Here is a 26,787-nt window from a genome sequence, read left to right as displayed (position 1 = left end):
TTCCAAATTAAGTCCTGGGCTCCCAACAGAGGTGTACCATCTCAGAATATTTTCCAGGGATTTACAATATTAGTTCGGCAACTGATCAGAAATTATTTTATTTTGAATTCTTCAATTTCTTAACTTATTTGTAAGGGTGCATTTTCCACTAATTAAAACAAACATGGTGGCTCAAATTATTTACACAAAATATTTTACGATTCTTTCACATTTCAGTATTTGAATCGTCACTTAAAAGGTAAATGCTTATTTCAGCCAATCGTGAATTTTACCCTTTATATAGGTGTTAGTCTGAGGCATGATACTTTTAGGTGTGGCGTGATGGACATATGCGAGGTGCAAGCATTAAAAAAATTATAGACAGATCAGTAACAGTTTAGCGGATAGGTGTTTTAACCTGGATAATTTTTGATAAACAACCACTGTGACTTAACGTTTGAGTCTCCTAGAAATGCTGTGATGATCTGAACGTCTATGGCTCTGATAATATGGTTGACTATTGTACAATCATCTTTCAACTATTTGATGAATTGTTTCAAATCACTGACTTCCAAAAGTAATGTTAGTAAGGAAGTAGGCAAGTTCTCATTTATTTTTAAATATAATTCAAATAGAAGAATAAAAATCTCCAGACTCAATGTCTTGTTTGTAATCACATTTATTGACATAGCCAATAGGATTACCTTTACACAGATACAATCCTGGTACAATAAACCTTTCTTCAGGTTTTACATGTTTGCAAGTCCAATGTCAAATATTTCACAAAGTTTCTGAACCCTTTAGTTCCACACTTTTTAAAAAATCTTCAATTTCATTAAAAAAATCTGTGTAAAGGTCTCTAGGCTGGCACACATGCATATGACATTATGTTTAGGCCAACCTGCCACTAAATGATAATGCACATAAAAAGTAATACAGTACTGTGACATTGCTTCAAATAAATACCCACATGAAGTACATTGATTTTTAATGTAACTGAGCATATGATCAATACTGTAACAAAAAAAGGTAAGAATCACACCATTCTTCCAGCGAACAGAAAATATCTTTCACAATAATGCTAAAATTCATCAGTTAAATTGCACTTAATTTAAAGTTACTTCTAAATTTGACCCAATTTGTCAGAATCTGGCCTCAACAAACATCACAAGTTTAATCAAGTGGCATGATTTGTTGATGCAGCATTTATTTTCTGTTTGCTGAACTTACACAATGATTACACGGCTGGTAAAGAAAGTTAATGTCTTAATGTTTTCACATCTGCCAACAATACCAGTTACTTGCGACCATCACCAAACAAAGCTAAGATACATCTGATACAGTCCTCTCTCTGTACTGCAACCACAAATGTGTTAATACAATTTAATTTGTCTGTTAGGAATCCAAAGTCACTAGATTGGTTCCCAAAATAAGTATCCCCTGAATTTGCATGAATCTGCATTTCAGAAGTATCATCGACAGAAAAGAATTTCATACAATTTATTTGTAAAATTAAGACTGCAGTGGAAATTCTGTGCAAAAGGGGGGGGGTTCTCAGTTGCACTTATTGCTCTGTTTTCTTTTTGAAATTTGAATACTTTTTTGTTTGCAAAAACAAAAGGAACAAGCACTCTTTCTTGAAATTATCAAAGGCACTACTGGCTGAATTAACAAAAACAAGGCATGGAAACAGAACACCCCACAACAAACAATCGTATAGATTTTTCTTCTAGATGTACCAAGTTTTGGCACAATAAACAAAACAAGAAATAATGAAACTATTCCAATTTGGAATTTATTTGGCGCATTTGTAGAAAATTCTGTTAAATCAATGATACTTGATTTTGTTTTTAAACCCAGAAATCCTGGAATTTGTTGGTAACACTACTTTTCAAGTGCCTATTACCAATACCAGAACAAAGTCAAGTTTTTTCCTTGTTACATTGAACTATTCCTAAGAATAATATACAAGAAAACCCCAGAATTGGATCACCCTGGATTTTAGAACATGGCAGTTAACATCAGTAAAACAAAACAAAGTCTAATGGAGAAAATGCTGAAGCACAAATCCCGGTAGTGTAAAAATTTAATTTGAACACAGGTTAAAAATAAAATTGACTCTTCTGCAGCATGCTGATGCAGAAATCTATCACACCAAAAAAGACACTACCGGCAGGAGTTATATCCACAAACCACAGCATTTTCTACCTTTCTAAGAATTAAAAAAAATATCAAAAGTGCACAGGTATAACATCTGATTAAAAACACTGAATAATTGCAACAAAACATATATGAATACCATATCACCGTCTCAAAATTGTGTAATATTCTATCATAAAGCATCATGTTAATCAAATCATTGAAGATTTCTTCAACACTTGTGAGTTTCTCTTCCTGCAGCAGCAATTTTAATAATGCTATTTTGTTTGTATTTGCAACTTATAATGCAAAACAAACAAGACAGCAAATTAATTGCCTTTATTATTAATGTGGTTCAATAGCGTTTTCTTCACTATTAGTTCATTTTGTGTAACAGACTACACTAGCAATTTTTTAATAAACTGCACTCTCGGTCGGAAAGTCCTTCTCCAGGGACTATTTTATCGCTGAAAAAGGGAAAATAAAAAAAAATTAGCCAAAAACCTCATTAAAAATAAACAAAACAACAGAAAATGCTGAAAACACTCAGCAGGTACAGGCAGCATCTGTGGAGAGAGAAACAGAGTTAATGTTTCAGGTCGAAGGGTCTTCGTCACAGACCTGAAACTTTAACTCTGTTTCTCTCTCCACGGATGCTACCTGACCTGCTGAGTGTTTCCAGCATTTTCTGTTGTTATTTCAGATTTCCAGCATCCGCAGTATTTTGCTATTGTATTAAAAATAAACACTTGCACAAGGAGCAATTCACGAAGAATGCATAGCACAAGGTTTGCTAGTCATATTAGTCTGTTAATGCAAACAGTTGCCTGTTAGTGATCAGAGAAGGTGGCCATTTTGGATTATTTCTGAACATAAAGCATATAAGCAAGGTTTAATATGATGCGAGCCATTTGCAGGAAGCTAACCTCACAAGTATTGAGTGACCCTATGTTGGTCATGCAACAAGATAACAGTTTACCACAGGAATTGGTTTACAAAGCCATTAGATTATAGAGACATGCAGGTCATTAAATGCAGGCTGCTATAAGGAGTAGCAAATACAGCCAGAAGCCAAAGGACAGCCTGCTAACAGAGGTAGGCAATAATATATTGATTTCTCATGCTGTGCCCTAACAGCTGTTAGATAACACTAGGTATATAGATGCATATTCCAAAATTTTCAGCAAACTTAGACACACTGCCATATCACAAAATTAGCTTATACTTTTAAAATACATTTTGAACATTTGCCCAAAGTTACTTTACAAAATCTGTTTTGCAAGTATCAAATTTGGTGATTGTTTACTTTTGCTACTACTGCAAGGAAGCAACTGCATCGTTAAAAAGTTTCCTGAAACATTGGAAGCAAATATGTATCTGCTTCAAATAGAACAAAAATGTTTAATGTCACATTTCTAAATGCTAGGTTCATTCAAACCATTGGCATTTATTAATAACCCACAATGCAATTAAGATAAGTATCAGTAGATCAAAAGGCCTTCAAAGGATTGTGCAGCATAGAAGACTAAAGCAGGATTGAATTTAACAGAAATCCTTTGTATACAAAGATTCAGCAATGGCAAATATAAGAAACATTGAGATTAAATTAAAAAGCATCCAACTCCTCATTAGTCCCAAAATATGTTGCGTCATTAAATGTTATCTTTTTTAACAATATTACCATTCAATCCTGCTTTAAAGTAATTTTAAAGCTCACAGGCAGGAGAATAATACATATCAAACTACTGAGAGAAGCTAAAAGGACAAAAGTAGTCCTGTTATTTTGACCATGAAGTCATACCCTAAGCCAGCAGCCCCAGAAAAGGAGAAAATGGAAAACCCACACTCAACATTTACAGTATAAACTACTGTGTGTTTACACTAATGGAAATATTCTGTCGCATTACTGCTACATATGGTAACTAACATTTAGTTTGAATGCCTTTACTATGGAGCTCAGTTTCTGGAATTACATTTCATACTACCTCCACAACAATAGTAAGTAATAAGTATACTTTAGTACGTTTGAACTAGGACTAGAACAGTGATCAATTGCAGACTTTTGTTGCACTAGTGGCCAGTCCAGTATAGAATAAATCTTGACCCTACATATTTAATTAATAGACACAGAACTAGAACTGAATTAAATACTTGTGAAAACTGTGGTCATTTTTGTGGCAGATTTTCATTTTAAAGTGGGAAAAGGGAGAATTATAAAGTTTCTTTGAAGAAATAAATTAATGAGGTGAAATATTTAACCTTACATATCACAAAGTATGGGTTTTCCAAGTCAAAATATTAATATTCCTCATCATGATCCTTTCTGGGACAAGGCGGCAAGCAATGCACTTACTTTTTGTATTATTAAAATAATACCTCCTGACTACTTATAGGCAATGCGATGGTATGGAAAAACAAAGCTGCTGACAATCGATGAGAAATGGCAAGATTAATAATATTTTCCTACATTGCTTCAAGTAGGACTTGTATCCAGACAAAGCAAATTGTAAGTGACAGACAAGACAGGGTTTCATGTTAAAATAAACCATATGTTTGATAACAGGCAGTTCATTATCAAACTTGGTGCACCCTCAGTCCATTATGTGTGTTTTATTTTGTGCTTATTTAAAGTAACAGCACTGAAAGGCTGTATATTTTGCTGAATGTGTGTTGCTGTCATATCGCAGGTATTGCTTCTGCTAAATTCAAAGCATATATTCTTATAAAACAAAAATTAACACATTGACTTTAATTTTTGAATTTGCTAGCATTTATTTAATGTTAGGACTTTCTTCTTGTCCTATATTGTCACACATAATGGAGAGTCCCACAATGTCTGTGCTTTAATAAATAAATATAAGTTGTAGAAGACATTTTGAAATTAATGGCTTACAAGCACCGAAGCATTGCATTGTGTTTTTGAATACTGGTATATACAGAAACAAAATATCAACTGAATCTCTTGTTTGGGACATAATCTTCACTTACTAATGTACTTAAACAGTTTCAAGAGCACCATTAGTAAATGGAAAACTCCAAGATCCTTTACACTATGAAAGCAATTACAAATGTTCTCCCAAAACATTTATAAAACTGCACATCTTGACCATAATTTTGGTAAAACAAAATTTGAGTTTGAATTGGGAAGGGATGAATTTGCATATATCAATACTGTAAACATGTGCAAAATTGTTAAATGTAACCCTTTGTCTAGAAGGTGAAGTGCAAACTAAAGCTTGGTGGAAAAAAAGCACATTTGTGCTGTACAGTTCAGACAGTGGTGCTGGAGCAGGCCGTTAGGATGAACTGACACCTCAGAGATACCATACTACCCATATAATGTACGGGTATCACAATTAAAGCCCTATATTACAAGATATTTACGCTACACGAATGCAGTTACTTCATCTCCATACATTAAGTAATGGTTAACAATCCAATACAGATGAACTCACTGCAATACTAAGAAAACAGGGCATTAACGTTGCGCTGCACACCAAAGTTTTACATCTATTTACTTTCCAACTTCTTGCGAACCCCCTACATACCACGATCAATCGCAGTAGATTTTGTACTTCTCACTGCAATACATCTGGTTACTGACAACTACTCCCTCTTGTCTGACAACACAAGAGCGCACATGACTTACACTGGGGTTGTTAGCTCTGGTTTTGGTCCACGATTTGGTTCGGCCACGCTTGGACTGTTCATGATCAAACTCTAAGTCCTCCAGCCGCTGAGTCAGTGCCAGTTTCTGCTGAATGGCCATGCGGAGAAGAGAGTTCAGTGTCTTCTTCTCATCCTCAGCAGCAGCGAGTTGACGCTGCATTTCGTCAAGCTGATTTACGTATTCATCGCATCTGAAATACAAAATCATGAACTTCTAATTTTCAAAAAATGTATTTTATTAAAAATATTATTTAACCAGCGTAATTCTGTCAGTTAACGCCACTGATATTTTCATCTATTCTAGTTTGGTTTGATCTACAACAGACTGAAGTTCTGCTGGTGAAGGATATAAAAATCAATATATAATGCAATAAATCCCAAAGATGAGAAATAATTGAAACTTGATATAATTAGAACCAATTTTTTTTTCAGTGTTTACATACATCAGAACCATAAATGGCATTGGATGTAGTTAAGATTGTAAAACATAAATAGACCTGCATAAAGAGACCATAAACTGCAAAGTCTATTTTAATATTTATGCCATACATTTCAGTACTATTGTCAAAAATAATGAGAGGTAGAGCAACAGTCCTTTCTTTTTTACATGAAATATCCCAGAAGCAAGCACAAGCATATGAGTTAAGTATAAGTCTGAACAGTGAAAATGAATAATAATGGACCAAGTTATATGCCTATGACAATGTTTTCAATGATCAGTGGTGTAAACAAGTGGAGATGTGAAAATTTCCAGACACCTTGAAAACAGACTGCATTTAACTAAGCATCAACATTCACACCAATCAGCATAGGAGACAACAAAAGACCAAATGCACTGAATAAATGTTGTGGTGTTGAAGTTATGACGTAGTATCAGGAATAAAACAGTAAAAAACACAGTTCCGATTCAGAGAGTCACCTGCTGCTGCCGCCATCTTACACCAGGCAACTGCAAACTCCCCAGCTGAACAAGGAGAGGAAAGTGTGAAGTTTACTTTCATTGCTGATAAACTATTTGTTCCAATACTTGCCTTTTTTTTAAATTAGAAATTTGATCAGTTATTGAAGAGATATTTCAGTAATTTTATTAGAATATTTTTAAGTTTTTTGCTTTGCAGCTGTGCTTTACAATTAAATTATATTTGATAGATTCTATGTTGTGCAGTTGAACTGACCATCACTATAATGCAGAAGCTAAACACAAAGCTCCTTTCCTCCTTGCATATATACTTCAGGAGTTGCAATTCTTAATAATTCCAATCAAATTCAAATGAAAAGAAGAATACAGAAAAATAACGAGAGTTGAATTTACATTAGATTAAATTTTTTTTTTAACTTCTTCCTCCAAAGGCTCAGCCATAAATCACCTCTGAGCCACACAGATATGAAGGTCCTAGGCCTATGTTGAATTTGCTGATCTCAACTGGGGTGGCTGTAGAGATGGTACAACTCAGAGGGCTACTGCTCACTATATACTGTAGTGATTTCTGCTGGAAGTGTATGTAGCTGGATGCAGATTGAGTATAAGATTGAACTCACTGACACTCACTGAGGCAAGGCTCCCACTTGGGCAAGTTACCTGTAGCTGACTACTGCTGTGGAACTATACCCCAGGACGAGTCAGCACTTCCATGAAAGGAGGGAAGAAAATTGGAGGAAAAATTAGTAATGACTAAAAATACATTACTCTCTTTCAGCCATTTTATGAATACCAGAAATTTCCATTATTTTGATTGAGAATTGCTTGTCCAACATTTGGCTAAATTTGTAGGGGAAAATTGAACTGCTTTGGTCACATTGATTGATTTCTTGGAAGCAACAGTACTTTGACATATAAACATTTGTGAAAATGTACTACTTGAGGTGACCCCAGAAAAGGATGAAGACAGACTGCAGAAATATGACGACTAATTTAGTAATCAAAGAGACATAATGGTAACTGACTGCAAGCACATGAATTCCATAATTAAACAGCAGAGGGTGCTAGAATATAAACTTCCACAGCTCTCACACTCCTACAATATGAAAAGCCAACATGCAGTCACTGTAGCAATTGCAACAGAAGCCTCGACAGCATACACCTATTCATATCCTACCTGGTGAATCTTTGTAGAGTTTAATAATCTGAAGCATAATAATAAATTATGTATGATTAGAGAAGAAAATCTCACCATGGAATCAAAGATTTCAGCAAATAAGGTCGTCCTTTAGTCCACTTTTCCAGTGCTCTCTCCACATTAGAGCTATCTACTCTAAACTCTTTCCCTCATACCCTGTAATATTTCCATGTCAGTGTTGATCAAATTCCCTCTTAAATGCTGTAATCAACTCAAGTCACTTATGACAAAGCATTCCATATTTTAAAAAGAACTTCTGCATTAAAAAAAAATCTACACTCCCCTTTACACTTTTGGTATTTATCCAAGATCTTTGCTTCTATTATTACTGATCTATCCATCAACCAGTGGATATAATCTATCAGTTGACCCTTTCAAACTTTGAACACTTCTATTGGATTCTCCCTTAACCTTCTATGCTCGGATTTATGGACAGAATTCCAGAGTGTGGGGTGAAGGTGGTTGCTAAAAAGATGGAGCAGAGGAAGTGGGAAGGTAAAGGAAGCCAAAGTCAGAAGAGCAGAAGGTACACGTGGGAACGTAGGGCTTGGAGATGTTGCAGAGATAGGTGGAGAGGAGCGGGGCTGTGGTGGGAACTGTAATTGAAATCAATGCAATTGATGAGGACAGGGATGGGAGAGGATTGGAACTCAGTGTAGGATGCACTCATTTATGTAGGGTGGAACATGAGACAGAGACAGATTCTAAAGCAATCAAACATGCTCCAGGAGATTGTAGTTGCTTATGAATTCATGCTAATCTTATCTCCTATAATGAGATGGCTTCTGCTCTCAGGGACGTAAGTTCCTTATAAACCTGCTGTAGCAATCCCATCCTTATGTCTCCGCAGTTTTTTTCCTGAGGGAGATGACTCTCTGCTGTAGAGAAGTATTTCTTTTTGAAACCTTACACAGCTTGTGCACCTTTATTGAGTAATCTAGGTCCCTTCCCTAGTATTTTATTTTGAGAAGGTATCCATGCATGGTATAGACATGCCTGGAGTTTCCAAATACCAAATAGAGGACACTGACTTTGTCTACATTAATTGGCATTTAACACACGTGACTCACTCACCCACCTAATCTAAATCAGCCTGCAACCTAACTGTTCTGTCTGCATCACTAGCCCTTAAGCATATTTTTGCATCGTCCACTAATTTGAAAAAAGATACTATTTAGGCTCTCCTCTAGATGAAGAATAGAAATGTTGGACCCTGAACAGAGCCCTGAGGAACTCTGCTTGTAACTGGGCCCCAAATCAGATACACTCCTCCGCTTAAGTAATTTCAACCAGATTTCTACCACCTATACCTATCCATTGTAATAACTATCTAAAATCCCATGAGATCTATTTTTTTCTAACCGCCATCTAAGAGATACTTTGAACACTTTTTGGAAGTCAAGATATACGTCATATGCTAAACTATCTATAATCCATCATTCTGGTCACTTCTTTAGAGAACTCAGTGAGGCAAGACGCAAGTCTCCTAAAGCCATGCTGGCTCCTTAATAACTGCCAAACCCTCCAAGTGATCATATATCACTATGTGTAACCTCCTAACAGTTTCCCTACTACCATTATCAAAAGTTCACAGGCTTATAATTTCTAGGGTCCAATTTTGTCCCTTTCTTTTAACAATGAAATCACCTGAGCCACATTTATGACTAAGATCATGACCAGTGAAAGCTGCCTTTTGCTTTGCCAAAATTTAACATAGTCCATGATACCTGTCTGTGGCCGCCTTCTGCAATGGCTTTGCCTTCAGCAATTCATGCTTCATGGTGATTTTTAGTGATGAAAACTTGTTTGACTTCATACAAGAATTTTGGGGGGGAATCTACTTGCTTTGCATTTTAGTAGCATTTAATGGCTGCACTATTTTAAACTGAGTGCTCCAATGAAAGTTACATGCAAAGGTCAAACATGTGATTAATGAAGCAAGGTTTTGTTGGGGGTGGGGAAAATGTGTCTCAATGTTGATATAGTTTGCTGTGAATTCTAGAGAATAGAAGACAAATTTGAGTGTTCCTCTTTTGGTGACAAATTTGAGTGTTTGGGCTAGGACTGGGGAGCATCATTATTTCCTCTTCTTTAGAAGGAACAGCAGGTTGTGTAGCAGGAGGTTGCAAAGGGACAGACAGACTAAGTGAGTTGGCAAATCTGTGGCAGAGGTTGTTCAATGTAGGGAAGTGAGAGGTAATCATCACACTGTTGATCCAAGTAAGACCTTGGAGTGCATGCTGATGAGATTTACTATATTGATACATGGGATTGAAGGGCTTCAGTTTTTAGGAGAGACTAGAGGAGCTGGGACTGTTCTCCTTAGAGCAGAGAAGGTTAAGAGGATATTTAATAGAGGTGTTCAAAATTATGAGGGGTTTTGATAGAGTAGATAGGGATAAACTGTTTCCACTGGCAGGAGGATTGGTAACCAAAGGACATAGATTTAAAATAATTGGCAAAAGAACCAGAGGGAAGAGGAGAAATATTTTTACACAGCGAGTTATGATGATCTGAAGTGCACTGCCTGAAAGGATGGTGGCAGCAAATTCAATAGTAACTTTCAAAAGGGAATTGGATCTATACTAGAAAAGGAAAAATATGCAGGGCTAAAGAGTGGGGCGGTGGGTTTAACTTAATAGCTCTTTTAAAGAGCTGGCACAGGCACGATGGGCTGAATGGCCTCCTTCTGTGCTGCATGGCCTCCTTCTGTGCTGCATGATTCTATGAAAGGCAAATCAGAATATTTTCTTAATGGCGAGAGACTAGATAGAAATTGTGGAGAGCAAAGGAATTTGGTGTCCAGGTACACAAATCACTAAAAGCTAGTGCATAAGTACAAAAAGTGATCAAAAAGACTAATGGATTGTTGGTCTTTATCTCAAGGGGTTTGAAATACAAAGGGGAGGAAGTTATGCTTCAGTTATATAGAGTCTTGGTCAGAACCAATCTGGAATACTGCGTTCAGTTGTGGGCACCGCACCTCAGGAAGGATACATTTGCCTTGGAGGGTGTACAGCGCAAATTTACCAAAATAATACTGTCTTTTTAAAGGGTTAAATTAGGAGGACAGGTTTACTAAACTCGAGTTGTATTTCCTTGAATTTAGAAGTTTGATGGATAATCTAACTGCAGTGTTTAAAATGATAAAAGGATTCATTAGAATAGATACTGAGAAGCTATTCCCTCTGGTGGGGGCAATCCAAAACAAGGGGCCAGAATCTTAAAATTAGAGCTAAACCATTCACACAAGTAAAATCAGGAAGCACTTGTGGATGCTGGATCAATTTAAATTTTCAAAACGGAGATCGCCAGAATTTTTATTAAGTGAGGTACCAGGGGCTATGGATCAAAGGCGGGTCAATGGAGTTGAGGTATAGATGATCTAATTGAAAGTCGGAACAGGTTTGAGGGGCTGAACGGCCTATTCCAGATTCTATGCACCTATGTGAGAAAAGCTCTCTGTCTGAATTGCAGTACCTAATCTCAAGGGCAAGCCAAAACAAACTGCTAAACTGATCACAAAGTTAGCTGGTGTGTTAGACTAGAAAACTGTCTTGGAACTTAATCCCATGGTCTTCTGATCGTCAAGCATGCATCTTTAGTAATAGGGCTACTGAGGAGCTCATTTTTAAAACAAGGAAACATTTGAGGCTGTAATTTGGAACAAAGAATTATTTGATAAAATGGATTGTAGGTTATAGTGAAAACATTCCATTCATTAAAAAGAATATTTATGGTAATTCTACACTACCATGTTAATAATACATTTTTAGTAATAAAAAACAAATGTTCATGAAAATTAATTTTTGACCATTTTAATGAGCTTTACAAACTCTAACCTCAATCTTTCTATACTTTAACAGGGATAAGCTCTGCTGAGTTCCTTCAGATGTTGTAAAGCTACAAGGCTTGTAAAAATGTTTCAGGATGCACAGATTTCTTTAACTTGGCAAATTAACAGAAAACAGTTGTAAATAAGTCCAAATGAATTGGGATTAAAAACCTGAAACAAAGTGTTCAGCAAAATTCTGTTCAAATAAATATATTCCTAAAAATGTATAGCAAGGGATACTGCAAAACAAGTTTCAGTGAAAGTACACATCTCTCACAGCACCCTGGCAATTAGCATAAACACTTTTGTTGTGTGCATGAATGTGTCAAGCTCCCTGGATTGCAAAAACACAGATTTGAATACGATCAAGTCTCACCATCTGAATACTAATGAAGTGACTAAACAAAGTTATTTAATGAAAAATACTTGTAATGATGGCAGAAAGTGATGGTACAACAACAATGCCATAAAATAAATGTATTTTTTTCTATATCAATTTTCCCAATAGTAAAAAGCAGAGGATATAATCACAGAATGTGGCCATTCAGCCCATCATGCTTGTGCCTGTGCTAGTTGGAGCCTTTTTCAAAAATACTATCAAGTAGAAAAGGTAGTGTCTCGTTCACATCAAAAGGCAAATTAGAATGACGATGCATTTTAATTGCTACAACCAATAAAATCTAAAGGCCAGATTTTAACCCCGTGCCCGACTGAACGGGACACGTGGAGGGTTAAAATGCTTGCAGTGACCTACTCACCTGATCCTTGAACCGTGTGCCATTTTAACGAGTGCATCCTAGCCACCTAGTGTGCCCCTCGCACCAGGCAGACAAGAAGCTCATTGAAATTCAAAAGTCAGGCTCTGATGACATAATTCAGACCCCGTTATTTTAACTCAGCAGCCGCATTCAGCACCCAGTACCGGCCTTGCCAGGAGCACCAAGTACAAAGGAACACCAGACCCAGAAGAGGGCCAAAAGGACATCCAATTTTTTTTTTTTTTAAATCAAAGGTTTCCTCACGGGCCAGGAGAAGCAGGAGTGTTCCTCCAGGCCCCACAAGGAAACCTAGGGGCTTCCTTTCCCGGCTGCATTAAGAAATTTCCACGTCCCATTATATCTAAAATGCATTTCATTTATAATTTCCATTTTAGGGTACCGAAGAGCAGGCCCAAAGTTCTCTGATTTTGCCCACTCATGGGCTGCAAATTTGAAAGAGGCGGCGGGTTGGAGTCGGGTTGCCTGGTGGGCGGGTTCCGGTCCCGCTTCCAGCTGCTACAGAGGTCAGATTTTAGTTTAAGTGCCCTAATTAGTCCCATCGTGCGCGCTGCCCGGTCCAATGAGTGGGAGCGTGTCTGTTGCTCTCCACTGATGACGTCATTGCTGCAGTTGTTTTTAAGGGGCCCCATGTATCCTCAGCCTCTCATTCTCCTTTCTGCTGCTGTTTGTAAGGGTCCAGGCTACAATGAGTGCTGCCAAAGCCAAGGCTGCTCCAAGGTTCAATGAGGACTCCCTCCAAGCTCTTGCGGAGGGAGTAAGAGGGCGCAAGGAGATTCTGTTCCCTCCCGATGGCCGTAGGAAGCCTCCTCAACAAACAAAGGCAGCCTGGCTGCACATTGCTGGGGAGGGTAAGCGCAAGGCCCTTATGTTCACGCACCTGGGTCCAGTGCCGAAAACGGTTTAATAATCTTCTGCGATCATCAAGAGTATCACATCACACTTGCCTTCAATCTGCTTCCCTTCTCATCACCAGCACGCTGCTTTGTAAGCCTGCTCCTCCACATCCCACCTTACACTTACTTCCCTTGTACCCTTACCTATCCATCGCTCTCTCTGTACTGAATCACTTCACCATCCTACTATGTACCCCTCACACTTGCTCTCACTGTTATGCAATGACAACAGCTAACAACGCACAGGGAGGCAGCTTCCTCTTGGCACCTCACTCCATCTTAGTCTCCCTCTAAGCTTCTATGTTATGGATTCTTCAGAGTCACTCCATCACTCTCGCTGAAACTCCACTTGTGTCCCTCCTTGCAGGAAAAGATAGCCCACAATAAAAGGGAGAGAGCATCGACAGGAGGAGGACCACTATCCCTGGCGATATTGACAAGTGCTGAGGAGGCTGCTCATGAGATTGTGGGAGGTGGCGAGGAGCTGGAAGTGGGGGACGGAGAGACGGGTGCACTAGACGAAGCTGGTGACAGAATGGATTTTCAACCCTCGCATTTAGATTTCATGATTGACTGCAATGGCATATGATGTTCATAAAGATTGACTTTTGATCATCTGCACAAAAGGATGCGTCCGCTACATAAAAATCAGATCTCTAACTCATGCCTTTACTCTCCCACAGGACCATCGAGAGCCCCCCTCCCCACTGTCCAGGAGGAAGAGCCGGACGACTTCTCAGAGGAACCTACAGCCTCCGAGGGAGCAGCATCACCAGGACTCAGCACACCCAGCACCAGCACAGAAATGCACACCTCGGCAGGGCCTTCGTGACAGAGTAGTATTGTCACCTGGTGTATCAAAGCTCACAAGTGAGCATCAGCAGATGGTGGAGACAGCGACAGCATGGAGAGTCCTCGTCGGAGGACGCTCCTAGATCTACTCAGCCGCATGTGGACGCTGTGCCTCTGGGGTCATCCAGAAAGAGAGCGGTGCTGGAACTCCAGGAACAAGTGCAGGAGTCTCTGACAAAGATTGCATCCAGGGTAACAGAGTGTGCAGAGAATGGGGAAGTCCTTCTCAAACACAAGCACTGCCTTTGTGGAGGCAATGGCGCATGAATGTGCCGCCATGGAGAGGGTGACAACCTCCATGGAGAGGGTGATAACCTCCATGGAGGACATAAGTCGCCAGACTCAGGAGAACATGGTGACTCTTCTAAATAGATTGTCTGCTATGGAGGATAGATGGGCATCTATTGAGGAGAGACACCAGAGGTACATGGACGTCCCCGTTATGAGGATTGTCAGTACAGAGATTGGTCCTCATGGCCCCACTGATGTGCAGCAAGGTGCTCTCCAGCCACTTGCTAGCACTGAATTGCGGGTGACCCATGAGAGGGATGTTGGTGGCAGACAACAAGAAAGTGTGGGCTCCTCTCCAAGCGCTCACACGACAATGCCACTGCGGAGCCCTCGGTCAGAACCCCAGATTCCTCACCCAACTGAGATGGCCGTCTCAGCCCCTGCACAGCCCCAGGAAGAGCAGGCTGTGGAGGAGCCCTCCCAGGCTCCCAAACACAAAGGACGCCCACCAAAGGCGTCTAAGCAGGCGCAACACCAAAAAGTGAGCAAGGTGCCTCTACATCTGCTGAAGCCACAGGGGAAGCACCACGTAGAAGCACGCATAAGAGGAAGTTAACACACAAATAGTCACAAGGGTAGTCACTTGGGTGTTTTGTTCTATTGTAAAGTATCGATTGTCATCCTTTTGTGATGTGATTAAACAAAAGTGATGGCAAGCTGTTGAGGTTCTGGTCTATGTGTTGTGGGAAATGGAAGTTGCACAGTAAGGGCTCAGGGCGACTTGCATTTGTAATGATGGTGCCAAGAGTGATAGGAAAACTGTTTACTGGGGAGATGATGTATGGCATGTTAAGGAGGTCGTCCACACATTCATAGCCATATGCCAAGCGTAAGCTTACGCGAATCTGGCATGGATGAGTGCATCCCTTGCCTGACGACCAGCAATGTGGTCGCATGCTGCTGCATTGGCCACATCCGGCCCCACAAGGCGTGCCTCCTCCTCCTCTTCCTCCGAGGAGGCTCTGCGCTGAGCCACTTGTTCCTCAGGCAGCGCCAAGCCACGCTGTTGTGTGATGTAATGTAGGGCACAGCAGACGACGATGATTCTGGACACCCTGGCTCGTGCATACTGCAGGGCTCTACCAGATCTGTCGAGGCATCGGAATCGCATTTTGAGCAAGCCGATGGTTTGCTCTATGATGCTTCTGGTGGAAATGTGGCTCAGATTGTACCGCTCCTCAACCTCGGTTGATGGCCTCCTCATCGGTGTCATGAGCCACTTTTTCAGGGATAGCCCTTGTCGCCAAGTAGCCATCCGGAAAGTTGCGTTGGCGGATTGAAGAGCTGAGCCATAGTAGACTGCCGCAGGATGAAGGAGTCATGGCAACTGCCAGGGTACTTTGCGCAAACATGCATTATGATCTTCCTGTAGTTACACACCAGCTGGACGTTAAGGGAGTGGAATCCCTTGCGGTTGACAAATACAGCTGGGTTGTAATGGGGTGCCCTAATGGACACGATGCCTACGGTGTTGGTATCATTTCTTGCTCACGATTGAAGGAAGGTTTCATAGTTAGTGGTAGTCAGGACTGCACCATAAAGCTATGGAATCTTACAAAATTGCTAGGGGCTTACAGTTAGATTAGCGGCTTAACTGACTAGCTGGCTGATGTAATAAAGGAGAAGTCTAGCAGAACAAAGACAGTTGGAAAAAGCATATTACACGATGATTGGGGGAGTGAAAGAAGGCAAAGAGGCCATGCATTGAACAATGGGCCACCAAGATGTGATTTGCGAAGATGTGGTTAAGCGTACGTAAATTGGATAGAACAATGGCAGATGTGGAAACAGAGCAAATGAGATAAACAAGATGGGCTAAAAATTCAGTTTGGGGCGCCAAGCTCGCCTGGACGCCGGAATTACCGCTGCGTGCGGAGCCACTTGCGCCATCCGGATATTCAGTTTCTGCGCCCCAAATGGAAGCGGGCCGCTAAACGAGGCTTCCCGCGCCCCGCTTGGGGTGCTGAAACTGAATATCGGCGCGCTAAGGGCCGCAGCGCCACACGCTGCGGCACGGCACGCTGCGGTACTGCAGGCCTTCCTCCTACTGTTAAGGGGGAGGTGCCTGCAACAGCGCGATCCCCGCTCGCGAGTGCCGGCAAATGAGCCCGGCACCAAGGAGAAGTGCCGGGCTCTCGGGAAACAGCCGGCAATGCCGTGGGGGGGGGGGTTGTAGGAGGCCGGGGACGGAGGTGCGGGCAGGCGGGCGCCAAAAAAGCGGCCGGCCGCACCTCCACCTTAACTAGCGCCACTACCGCCACAGGTAGGCCCCTGTGTACCGGTCGCTATTTGCGGCCGGCGCTGAGGAGGCGGGCGCGACCAAATATGGCCATCGGGGCGCTGCGCACACCGATGACGTCATCGGTGGTGGCGCAGCGCTACAGGCTAACGCCGCCATTAGCGCCCCGCTAAATATCGCGGTAGGTGTGGCCAGTGGCGCAAAAGCCTCTGAGTGCCCTCTTTGGGCGCAAACTGGTGGCGCAGGCCACTGAATTTCTAGGCCGATGTGTTTTGTGGAGATGTGATTAAGTGTACGTGACTTCGACAATTAATTGGCCAAGTCCCGAAGATGTGAAGGAAACAAGATTGTATATAAGCCAACTGCTCAGATGTAAAAATTAGACTCCCATCTCCGCTCAGACTGAGGGGGCCTCTCCCTGCACGTGCTTGAATAAAGATCGCTTGGAACCAGTACACGCTCGTCGCCGTCTGCTTTGGGGCAGAGAGAAATCCCACAACAGTATTTAACAACAACGGATAGAACACAGAACTGTTCAACTTAAAATTAGAAGGCATGCTGGGAAGCTTGATCAAGTTTGAAAGGTGAACTAACCACTGCTGCACGACTTGCTGTACTTTTGGGATGATAAAGCCAAGGTTAGAGATACAGCTGTCTGGTTGGACCTTGGGAAAACTGTGGGAAACTGTCATACATATCAGAAGCTGTTTTGCAGCAGCAGCAAGGGTATAAACAGCCATTTTAAAAGTGATTTCTAGGAAGCAGAACAGAAGCAGTTCAAAGAAGACCTCAACGAAGAATTAACCCCTCAGTCTCCCAAAGCAGAAGAATTCATCATTCTGACTTTTGAGTTGCACTACTAGTTGAGGTTGTAAGCATCTCTAGCTGTAAAGCTGTTGTGCCTTAATGTCTAAATAATTGGTTTTATTGACAAGTTTTTCAGCCTTGATTGATCCTTACCTCTTGCACCCTAAAGAGTAAAGGGTGGGGAAAAAACTACAGTTCCGTTGTTTTACAGTTGTGATCACATCTGGCATTCCTGTTTTATGGATATAGTCAAACCAACATTTTACCTTTCAAAACCATGCCTATTGCTTTAACTGTTCAAATTTATTTATATAGCATGTTGGTTTGATCTTCTGTTTTCATTTTTAGATGCGGTCTATAGAATAAGCAAAATATTAGTCTATTGTGGTGCATTTATTTAATGTGTTAGTCATAATTATTTATCTTTCAAATTTGTGAAATAGCTCCAGTAATGCCCAATTACTGCTATGTTATCCCATATTTCCATCTTTGCACAACTGGACTTTTTTCACCTTCAATCAGAGTCATAGTCCAGCTTCGTCAGAAATTTTTGTGCCCAAAGGCTAGATTCCATAAGCAATTGATTCAGATTAAACTGATTATCTGAAATGCTTTACTTCTTACTAAAAATACATCAAGATGACAAAACAGGTGTTCCTTTACATTACAATGTGATCTCTTAATATTGCTATGTTCAGATTTTTACTGTACGATAATGCTTTCAAGAATATAAAAACTATATGCCAAAGATGAAAAGCCAGTCGACATTGAAATAGAGAAGGAATAGGAGGCGGAAGTGGATTGTATGGGCCTTGTAGTCCTTGACTGTGAAGTGAGGGTCGCAACAAGTGAGTTCAAGAATGAAATGGTCGCAGGAGTTTGAGATTTCAACAGAATTAATTAACAACATGGGAGAGGATGCAACAAAAACACTTGTTGATTTGTATAAAGCTATGTACTGGAAAAGGGAATGGCCAGATGATTTCATGAAATTAAATGTAATACCTTAAGTGAAATGCTAGAAACTGTATCAGTTTGATTCCAGATGCTTCAACGATTATGGACAAATAAATAGACAACTGAAGAAAGCATTAGTGAAGAGTTTGATATAGATAAGAAAAGTAATGACAAGATGAACATAGTTTGTTTGATGTTATCTAGCACTCCAGTGCACTGTCGGAGGTGCCGTCTTTCGGACGAGATGTTAAACTGAGGCCCCGTCTGCCCTCTGAGTTGGGCATAAAAGTTCCCATGGCACTATTTCGAAGAAAAGCAGGGGGTTCCTCCTCAGCATCGTGGCCAATATCGATACCTCAACCAACATCATTAAAAAAAAATTATCTGGTCATATCATATCGCTGTTTGTGGGACCTTGCTGTGAGAAAATTGGCTGCGGCATTGTCTACATTACAACAGTGGCTACACTTCAAGAAATAATTTATTGGCTGTAAAGCATTTTGGGACGTCCTGAGGTCATCATGAAAGGCACTATACAAATGCAAGTTTTTTTTTTAAATCAGAAAAGGCAAATAAATTGGATTGTGAATGCTCTGAGAGGAGATGGGATATTAAAAGAGGTGTTAGAAGGAATGATGGAAGGAAAAAGACCAAAAAAGTGAGGAAAAGAAGGATGCCTCTGGGCTACCAGAAGAATGGGAGATCGTATGGATAATTGAAGAGAGAAGCACAAGACAGTGGTTTGGAAAAGTGAAAATTAAGCCAGAACTCCTGCCTTAAGCAGACTACTAATGATGAATTCTTTCAATCTGTACAACAAATAGTAAAGAAAATACGATATAATGTGTTAAAATGCATTTCAAGAACACCGACTGTGGTGTCACAGTAAGTTGCTCCCAACATACTGCAGCAAGTAGAGACAGAGCCTGGTTTGCATTTGTGATTTATCCATATATAATGTAGCAGTTGCCAATTTAATCCAGATTCTTGAGGACAACGACTTTTCCACACACAGAGAAACAAATATAAATCTTGGGGCAAATCAACAATGTTGCAGGCTTCCCAAAAGCTGTCTGGGCAGCATATTGGGAGCTGGATATTTTCCCTGTTCCCTTAGTTGAGCAAAGTACATGAGTCCTAAAGAAAGGTAGGAAGTTGACTGAAAAATCTATTTTAGGAGATAATTAAAAAGGCACCGGTTCAGGAGATTAAAGTAAAATAAATGTCTTGTTTTTCTTCGTGAAATAAATAAGTTTGTTATATTTGTAAACTCGTCAAAGAATTATTATGGTAGACCTCAAAAGGTTTATTAAACCTGTATAGTTTTTAGATAACCCACTCCCAATTAAGGTGCCCAAACACAGTTACAAATTCCCATTGAAATGTCTGCATAGGAAACAGAACGAGTGAAAAATCTTATTCATGTACTTAGCCAAAATTAATATAATCTTTACCTTGTTGCAAACATGGCTCTCAGGGATGAGAAGGTAGCAGCATCTTCTTTTAAAGCCTTGAGCTCATTACGCAGCTTCATTATGGTCTCGGTAACCATAGCTTTCTCAATTTCATATTTACTCTTCAGATTTGTAAGGGCTACTTCAGCAGTCTAAAGATCAAATACAATTTTTTTTTTTTTAATCATTATTTTGTTGTGCATTTAAAAAAAAAACTAAAAACACATCCCAGAAATATGATTAAACTCTTTGCATTAATTAAAGGCAGTATATAAATGTAAACTGCTGCTAACAGCTGTGCAAAAATTGCGCACATGCATATCAATCTCATTACATTTGGAGTGAAGATCAGAATAATTTAAGTGCACTTGAAAATAGCAAGTTGGTTAGCATGAATAGCTAACTGATTAAAATTACATTTGTTGATTACCCTATTAACTGGATAACTGTAACAACCAGATATTTGATTAAGCATCGACTTTAAATTAAAAAAAGCATGTAGCTCAAAGTTTGCTACCCGTTCTTTGACATCTAGTTTTAGAATAATCTCTTCTATACCTGCTTGTTCGCTTTGAGTACAGTCCTCAATGTTGCTATTTGTTCTCTCTTGGTACTCAACAGGGACTTCAGTTTCAAGATCTCTTCCATAAATACTTCTTTGTCTTTGTCTGCCACTGGCCCCAGTTCATGGGATGCAGCACGTTGTTTGGATAGTTCTGTTGATCGATCGACTGCTTTTTGAAGGTGCTTGATTTGGTCTCGAATGACGGCAATCAGGTTGTAAATGTTCATCGGCTCTTTGCGTGGATCACTGGAATAAGACACTGGTGAGGGCATAGGTGAAACAGGAGATGGTACAGTGTCTCCATTAGCATTTTCAACTTTTCCCATCTCTCCTGGAAAAAGCCCCTTAGTAAGCAGAACTGGCGATCTTCTCTCTCTACCTTCTGGACTACTACGAACACCTTTGCCTTCCTTAAAGTAATCCAGTATCACCCGGTTGGGCGTCTCATTGTTGCACATACAAACGTGGTTGTACAGATTTGCTAATTCTTCACTGAAGGTGACCAGCTCATCCTGAGCAACTGTCAAGCTACCTTGGGTTCCTTCAGCTACCTCGCTTACTTTCTTCAGCTCCTTTTCTAGGCAGATTACCTGGTCCCGATCTTGTTTATTAGCTTTTTCTAGTAATCCAAGTTTTTCTGTCAAGACTTGGATTTCACTTTCATTCCTGGTCGTCTCTTTCTCATATTTGTTCTCACAATCAGTGTACTTGGCCTTCAGGTTTTTCAGTTCTTCCTTAAGTTCATTTACATCAGCTACAGCTACCTTGTACTTGCACTCCAGAATCTCAGGTCCATTGATGTCTACTTCATAGTAATCCCCATCTTCATGACTGTCTCGCTCTTTTTCATTATCTAGTGCAGTTTGTCGTTCTTTGCTAGCCTGGAGTTTCTTCATGGCACTGACATGCTCAGTGAGTCTGTTAACTTTTTCATGCTGTTCTGACAAAGCACCTCTTGTATGTTCTAGCTGCTTTTGTGACTCTTGGAGAGTAGCAAGCAATGATGTCTTATCCCTTTCCACCTAAAATACATGGTAATAAGAAATAAAGTTTAAGAAATAGTGAAAGAAAGAACTTGCATTTATATAGCACCTAGCACAACCCTGGGTTATCCCAAAGTGCTTTCCAGCCAATGAAGTACTTCTGAAGTATAATCACTATTATAATGTAGGGAAGCTCAGCAACCAATTTGTGCACAGCAAGGTCCCATACAGCAATGAAATAATGACCAGAAAATCTGTTTTTCAGGGAAGCTAGTTGGGGTTAAATATTGGCCAGGATTCTGGAGAACTTGGGTGAGCCATTTACTATCCTCATCCACAAATGCAGCATCTTGAAAGACTGACTTTGGTGAAAATGTAATGTCAAACAGACTTCCACCTAGACATGGATTCCAAATGCCTACAACAGTATACTGAGAAACCTTAAAGGGTCAACTAAACACTTATTAATTGTGGTTGATTCAATGGATTATTCAGGAAGGTAGGATTCCTCGTTGTTGAAAAATATAGCATAATTGATGAAAGACATTTGGTATAAACACATAGCACTAATTCAATACCCAAAAGCTTTAGAAGTTCCGTGCCTTAGTTTAATTATATCATGTAGCTTTATTAATCAGGAATTAAAGAAAATCATTGCAGCAAGCTTCTATTATTGGATGAACTTGAAGCAGCATTTTCTGTCCTCAAGTTATACCATGAAAATAGGATTACGGCAATCGCGTTGAACTGCAGGCAATTTGTTACTGCACAAAACTTAAAATAATGGTTCGGAACATTTCAAGCCAGCTATAGTTTCAATGAAGCTACTTTATAATCTGAAATTTTCACGATAAAGATAGGATTAAATAGGGTCTATAAGACACTCAATAAAAATTTAGCTTTCCAAACCTTAAGTTCATTCAACTTACAGCACTGAATTTAAACGCCAACTGGTTCTATATTGGTACCTATCCAGGTACATCACTCTCATTATGTTACAATGGTTTATATTTATGGATTTAAAGTGGGTCACTAAACCGAGTTCTCATATATATTAGTATATATACACACGAGAAGAGTCAAAATAAAAATTAAGAGATATACATAAAATTAATTTTTAAATGCAACCTCCTCAGACATCTTGAATGTTCAACTGTGTTGTTAAACAGGCTAATTATGACAACCAAAGTTGATGGAGATAGTAGTAAGTTACTTCTTACAGCACAGAAAATTAATAGGTAAAATGATGCATGAGGTTTACTGAGTAAGTAACTGTAGTTGACCAAAATATTATACCACTTGCTAGAAATTAAAGGTTGCTGTTTAGGGCAGACACGCCAAAGTTCTGTGTCGCAGAATAGTAAAATCTTGGGTTGAACCGTGTGATTTTCAATGTGGCGAGTTCCCAATCTCAGCTACGTCATTGGATGTTTGCATTGAGAAACCAGCCAGTTCCACATAAGAAATGGAAGGACATCAGTGGGCAAGTCATCCAAGCCATTCATTTATATCACCGAGCCACTGGCTCAAAAACAAAGTGGGCTAACACCTCGGTGTATGTACTGCACTCTCAACTGACAATCTATAAGCGAAAAATAATGTAGGAGTGGGAAAGAAATGAAAGTTACTACCCCTTTAATTCAATGAGAATTCTATTAACACTTTTTAATTAAAATTGAAAAAATATTAGAATACTTTGTGCAGCAAATATTCATGCATGCGTTTTAGGAATGTTATTTTGCAATCAAGTTGTTTAAGTAAACTGGCACAAGTGATCTAGAATAAAATGAATATACCTTGCTAAATTTCACAAAGGTAGGAGTTTGGTGAAAGACCACTCTCTAATTGCATGAGTCTATGTTTCACCAGTAGTTTTTGTTTAAAGGAAAGGACAACATAAAGCAAGTACGATCATATAAATATGGAGGAATTTCATAGAAACGTATTGAACAGGAAAAATAAATTTACCAAATGTTCATTTAGAGGGCTCCTCTGTACATCCTTAAACTTTTATGAAGACAACTTATCAGTGAAAATACACAATGTTAACATTGACGCAACTATTTTCTTGCCTATATTTTACCTAATTGTTCGAAAAAACTACATATAAAGCTATTTTATTATAAATATAAAATGGCAGGAAGTTGCAATATTGCTAAATTTGATTAAATAGATTGATGCAGATTAATAATTCCAAAATATGTCAAAATGCTGCACGTCACTAATAACTACTGAAAAGCACATACCTGCATAAGCTGCTGTTTCAGCTTTTGAATTTCAGAAATGTTCAGTTCACTTAGCAAATCGGACACCAAACTTGGTGCTGGCTTGAAGATATCATTTTTCTTAGGAGTGGACAGCTTATTGTCACCATTCATTTTGCTGAAGCTGTTGTTTTCATAACCATTAACCATTTCATCATTGTTTGGTTCATTGCCATCATCGCTAAACTTCAATCCATCCAGAGAGATATTCAATTGGCTGGTGTACATCGAATCATTGATGTTCATATAGTGAGATAATTCCTTGCGTATGTTGTTCTTCTGCTCACGCTCATTCTTCAATGTCTCTAAGGATTCCTCAAGTTGGCGTTCTGCTATTTCTTTTAGTCTGATGGCATCTTCCAACTGGCTGTTGAGGAATTCTGTATCTTCCTCAAGTCTTTTAATTTCATGTTTAAGACCTTCAAATTCAACCTGCATTATAACGAAAAAATTAACTGCATTTCCTGAGCAGAATGACATTTAATGTTCACTGGTAACCAAATCAGTGGTAGAACTGAGCTCTCAAACTATATCCATAATTGTATCCGTATTTACCCACGCAGCATGGGGTAAAAGAATATGCAAACTCCAATAAATACATTCCATTAGTCTGAATAACTGGCAGTTTCAATAAAAACTAATCATAGATTGTAGATACAAGAAAAAAATGCACTTAGAAAGCTTCTTCAGTGCAAGCAGGACTTGTGAACTTTTGGAAGAAGTGCCTTCACAAGATATAATTTTTATACTGTTGTGTTATTTTTAGCTCTCAATTCATTCAAAAAAAGCACTTACTAACGTTATCGTCCGGGACTGTGCAAGTCATGTCTTATTTTGAAGAAATGGATTCTCACTTCATGACTTGTTAACACAGTTGTAGAAGCAGCATCGTGGAGCATTAACACTGGCCAAAGGTTGACACTTTCTGCTCCTCAGAAGTCAAATATTTAAGTACTGTTCTGAGTACAGTTTTGGTTAAGTCAATGGTCCTGCTGGTGAATATTGCATCTTTTTAGTGCTCCAGCCCCAATGGGACTTTTACTTTGGTGTCAGTACACATCAAAGAGAAAAGTTGGCCATCATTTGCCTTAAACTGCAAGTTGTGAGTGTTGCAACAATTTCTCCCATCTTCCTGGTTGACAAGAAATATGATGTGACCATTACTGCCATTTTGGCTCATTCCAGGTTCAACATGGGTTACACCCTTCGATTCCTTTCTCCCTCATGTGATTATCTAGCTTACCCTCAAGTGCATCTATGCTATTCGCCTCAACTACTCCTTATGGTAGTGAGTTCCACATTGTTACCACTCTTTGGGTGAAGAACTTCCTCCTCAATTCCCTATTGGATTTATTAGTAACTATCTTATATTTATGACCTTCAGTTTCGGTCTCCTCCACAAGTGGAAACATTTTCTCCACTTCTACCCTATCAAACCATTTCATTATCTTAAAGACCTCTATCAGGTCACCCCTCAGCATTCTCAGCCCCAGCCTGTTCAGTCTTTCGTGATAATTATAAGCTCTCAGTTCTGGTATCATTTCTGTGTATCTTTTTTGCACCTTCTCCAATGTAAAATTCTGAATACAAACAAGGCAGATTTTTTTACTCACCTGATTTTGTTTAAGGACAGAGACTTGTTTCTGAAAAGAGATGTTTTCCTCTTCGAGCTCAGAGTAATCTTGCAGCAGCCTTGCTTCACGGAATTTATATTCTTTAATATCATCACGCAGGCGATTTCTTTGCAGCTCCACAACCTGGTTGTTCTTGGAAACAAAAAAATATATTTACAGGCATTATCCAACCTAAAAACCTATACAACCTGCTGCAAACCTTGAAAAAGTAATACAGGAAACTCTCGATTTACCGGCACCCAAACAATCGGAAATCTCGGTTAACCGGCAAAATTCAGGAGTAGGTTCAGTTAAGTTTTTCTTCATATTAGTGGCCGTTTCTTGATTCTTGGCTGTGTAATCGGGGGTTCCTGCACTTGTTGCTAAGCAACAGGGACGCTTGGTCTGTGGCCGGGCTTCTTGCAGCTGTTGCTAAACAACAGGGAAGCCTGGATTTGTTACTCTGTACGGAGCTCTCGTACCTCTTAACTATAACTCTCTGTAATCCGGACTTTTTGATAAACCGGCACCACGTCGGTCCCGGATAAAAAAAAAGAGTTCCCTGTAGTTGAATTCATGGTACTACTTTACGAAATTAAAATGGTACTCATTGGTCTCAACACAATGTTATCAGATAAGCATGCCATTATAAAACCAAATAAAAGTGGCATTGCTTGATTCAATTCGTAGTTAAAAAGAAAGAATTATAAATGATAAATCACTACCTCCGCGCCCTCCCCCTCAATGTTAGTTGTGTTGTACAGAATATACCAAAACATAATTTTCTCTATAAATTCAGTACTAACTATTGCCAACTACTTCTAAAAAAGGTAGCAATTAAATCATTGCCTTTACAAGAAAAATTCAAATAGCTAACTTTTTTGTTAAAGCCCAAAGAATTAAATTTTATATCAAGATGCAAACCAAAGCAATTTAAGACATTTAGGTGTATAGCAGTTTGGAGGCAGAAATTTATTGTTCATGCAATACTCCATGAAAATTCCTGTTGCTTGTGCTTAGACAGTACAGTTCTTTCTTATTCCATGGCAATTCATTTTAATTTTGGTAAATATCATAACTGCAAAATGGCACATTAAAATTGGTTTTACATACTGGTTCATTTCTCATGGCATTACTCAAAAAACCCCAGAAAAATTATATATTCCATCATTTTCACATTCAGAAAGCAGATGCATGAACACTTATTAAAAAAAAATTAAAAAAATAGATGCATAAATGGACAGGTTATGGCTAGTTGAGTTCTAGTGGTGTTGATGCAGAGCTGGGTTAGGAGAGATGGGGTGGGGTGGGGGGAGGGCAGAAGAGAGAGGAAATTGATCCCTGGTAATAA

General features: G+C 39.3%; 1 protein-coding gene across 2 annotated transcripts in view; it reads right to left on the bottom strand.

Moving 5' to 3' along the window:
• Positions 1–642: 642 nt before the first annotated feature.
• The window catches only part of bicd2a (BICD cargo adaptor 2a), a 78,640-nt gene continuing 52,495 nt past the window's right edge, over positions 643–26,787 (bottom strand). Inside the window, exons 3-8 of one of the 2 annotated variants that reach the window (XM_086001671.1) lie at positions 25,437–25,589; positions 23,806–24,255; positions 20,570–21,598; positions 20,012–20,163; positions 5,768–5,978; positions 643–2,585 (exon numbers count right to left, since the gene is read on the bottom strand). In XM_086001671.1, the coding sequence (XP_085857797.1) occupies positions 2,580–2,585; positions 5,768–5,978; positions 20,012–20,163; positions 20,570–21,598; positions 23,806–24,255; positions 25,437–25,589 (2,001 nt within the window). In that variant the 3' untranslated portion in view covers positions 643–2,579. Of the gene's footprint in view, positions 5,979–20,011; positions 20,164–20,569; positions 21,599–23,805; positions 24,256–25,436; positions 25,590–26,787 lie in introns of both variants that reach the window. The other variant, XM_086001670.1, reaches the window with a different exon arrangement.

The sequence above is a fragment of the Somniosus microcephalus genome, chromosome 11 (assembly GCF_052327205.1).
Source record: "Somniosus microcephalus isolate GS21.2 chromosome 11, FLI_Smic_1.0, whole genome shotgun sequence".
Taxonomy (NCBI): domain Eukaryota; kingdom Metazoa; phylum Chordata; class Chondrichthyes; order Squaliformes; family Somniosidae; genus Somniosus; species Somniosus microcephalus.
The sequence above is the reverse complement of the archived record's forward strand: the minus strand, read 5'-3'. Positions and strand labels throughout refer to the sequence as shown.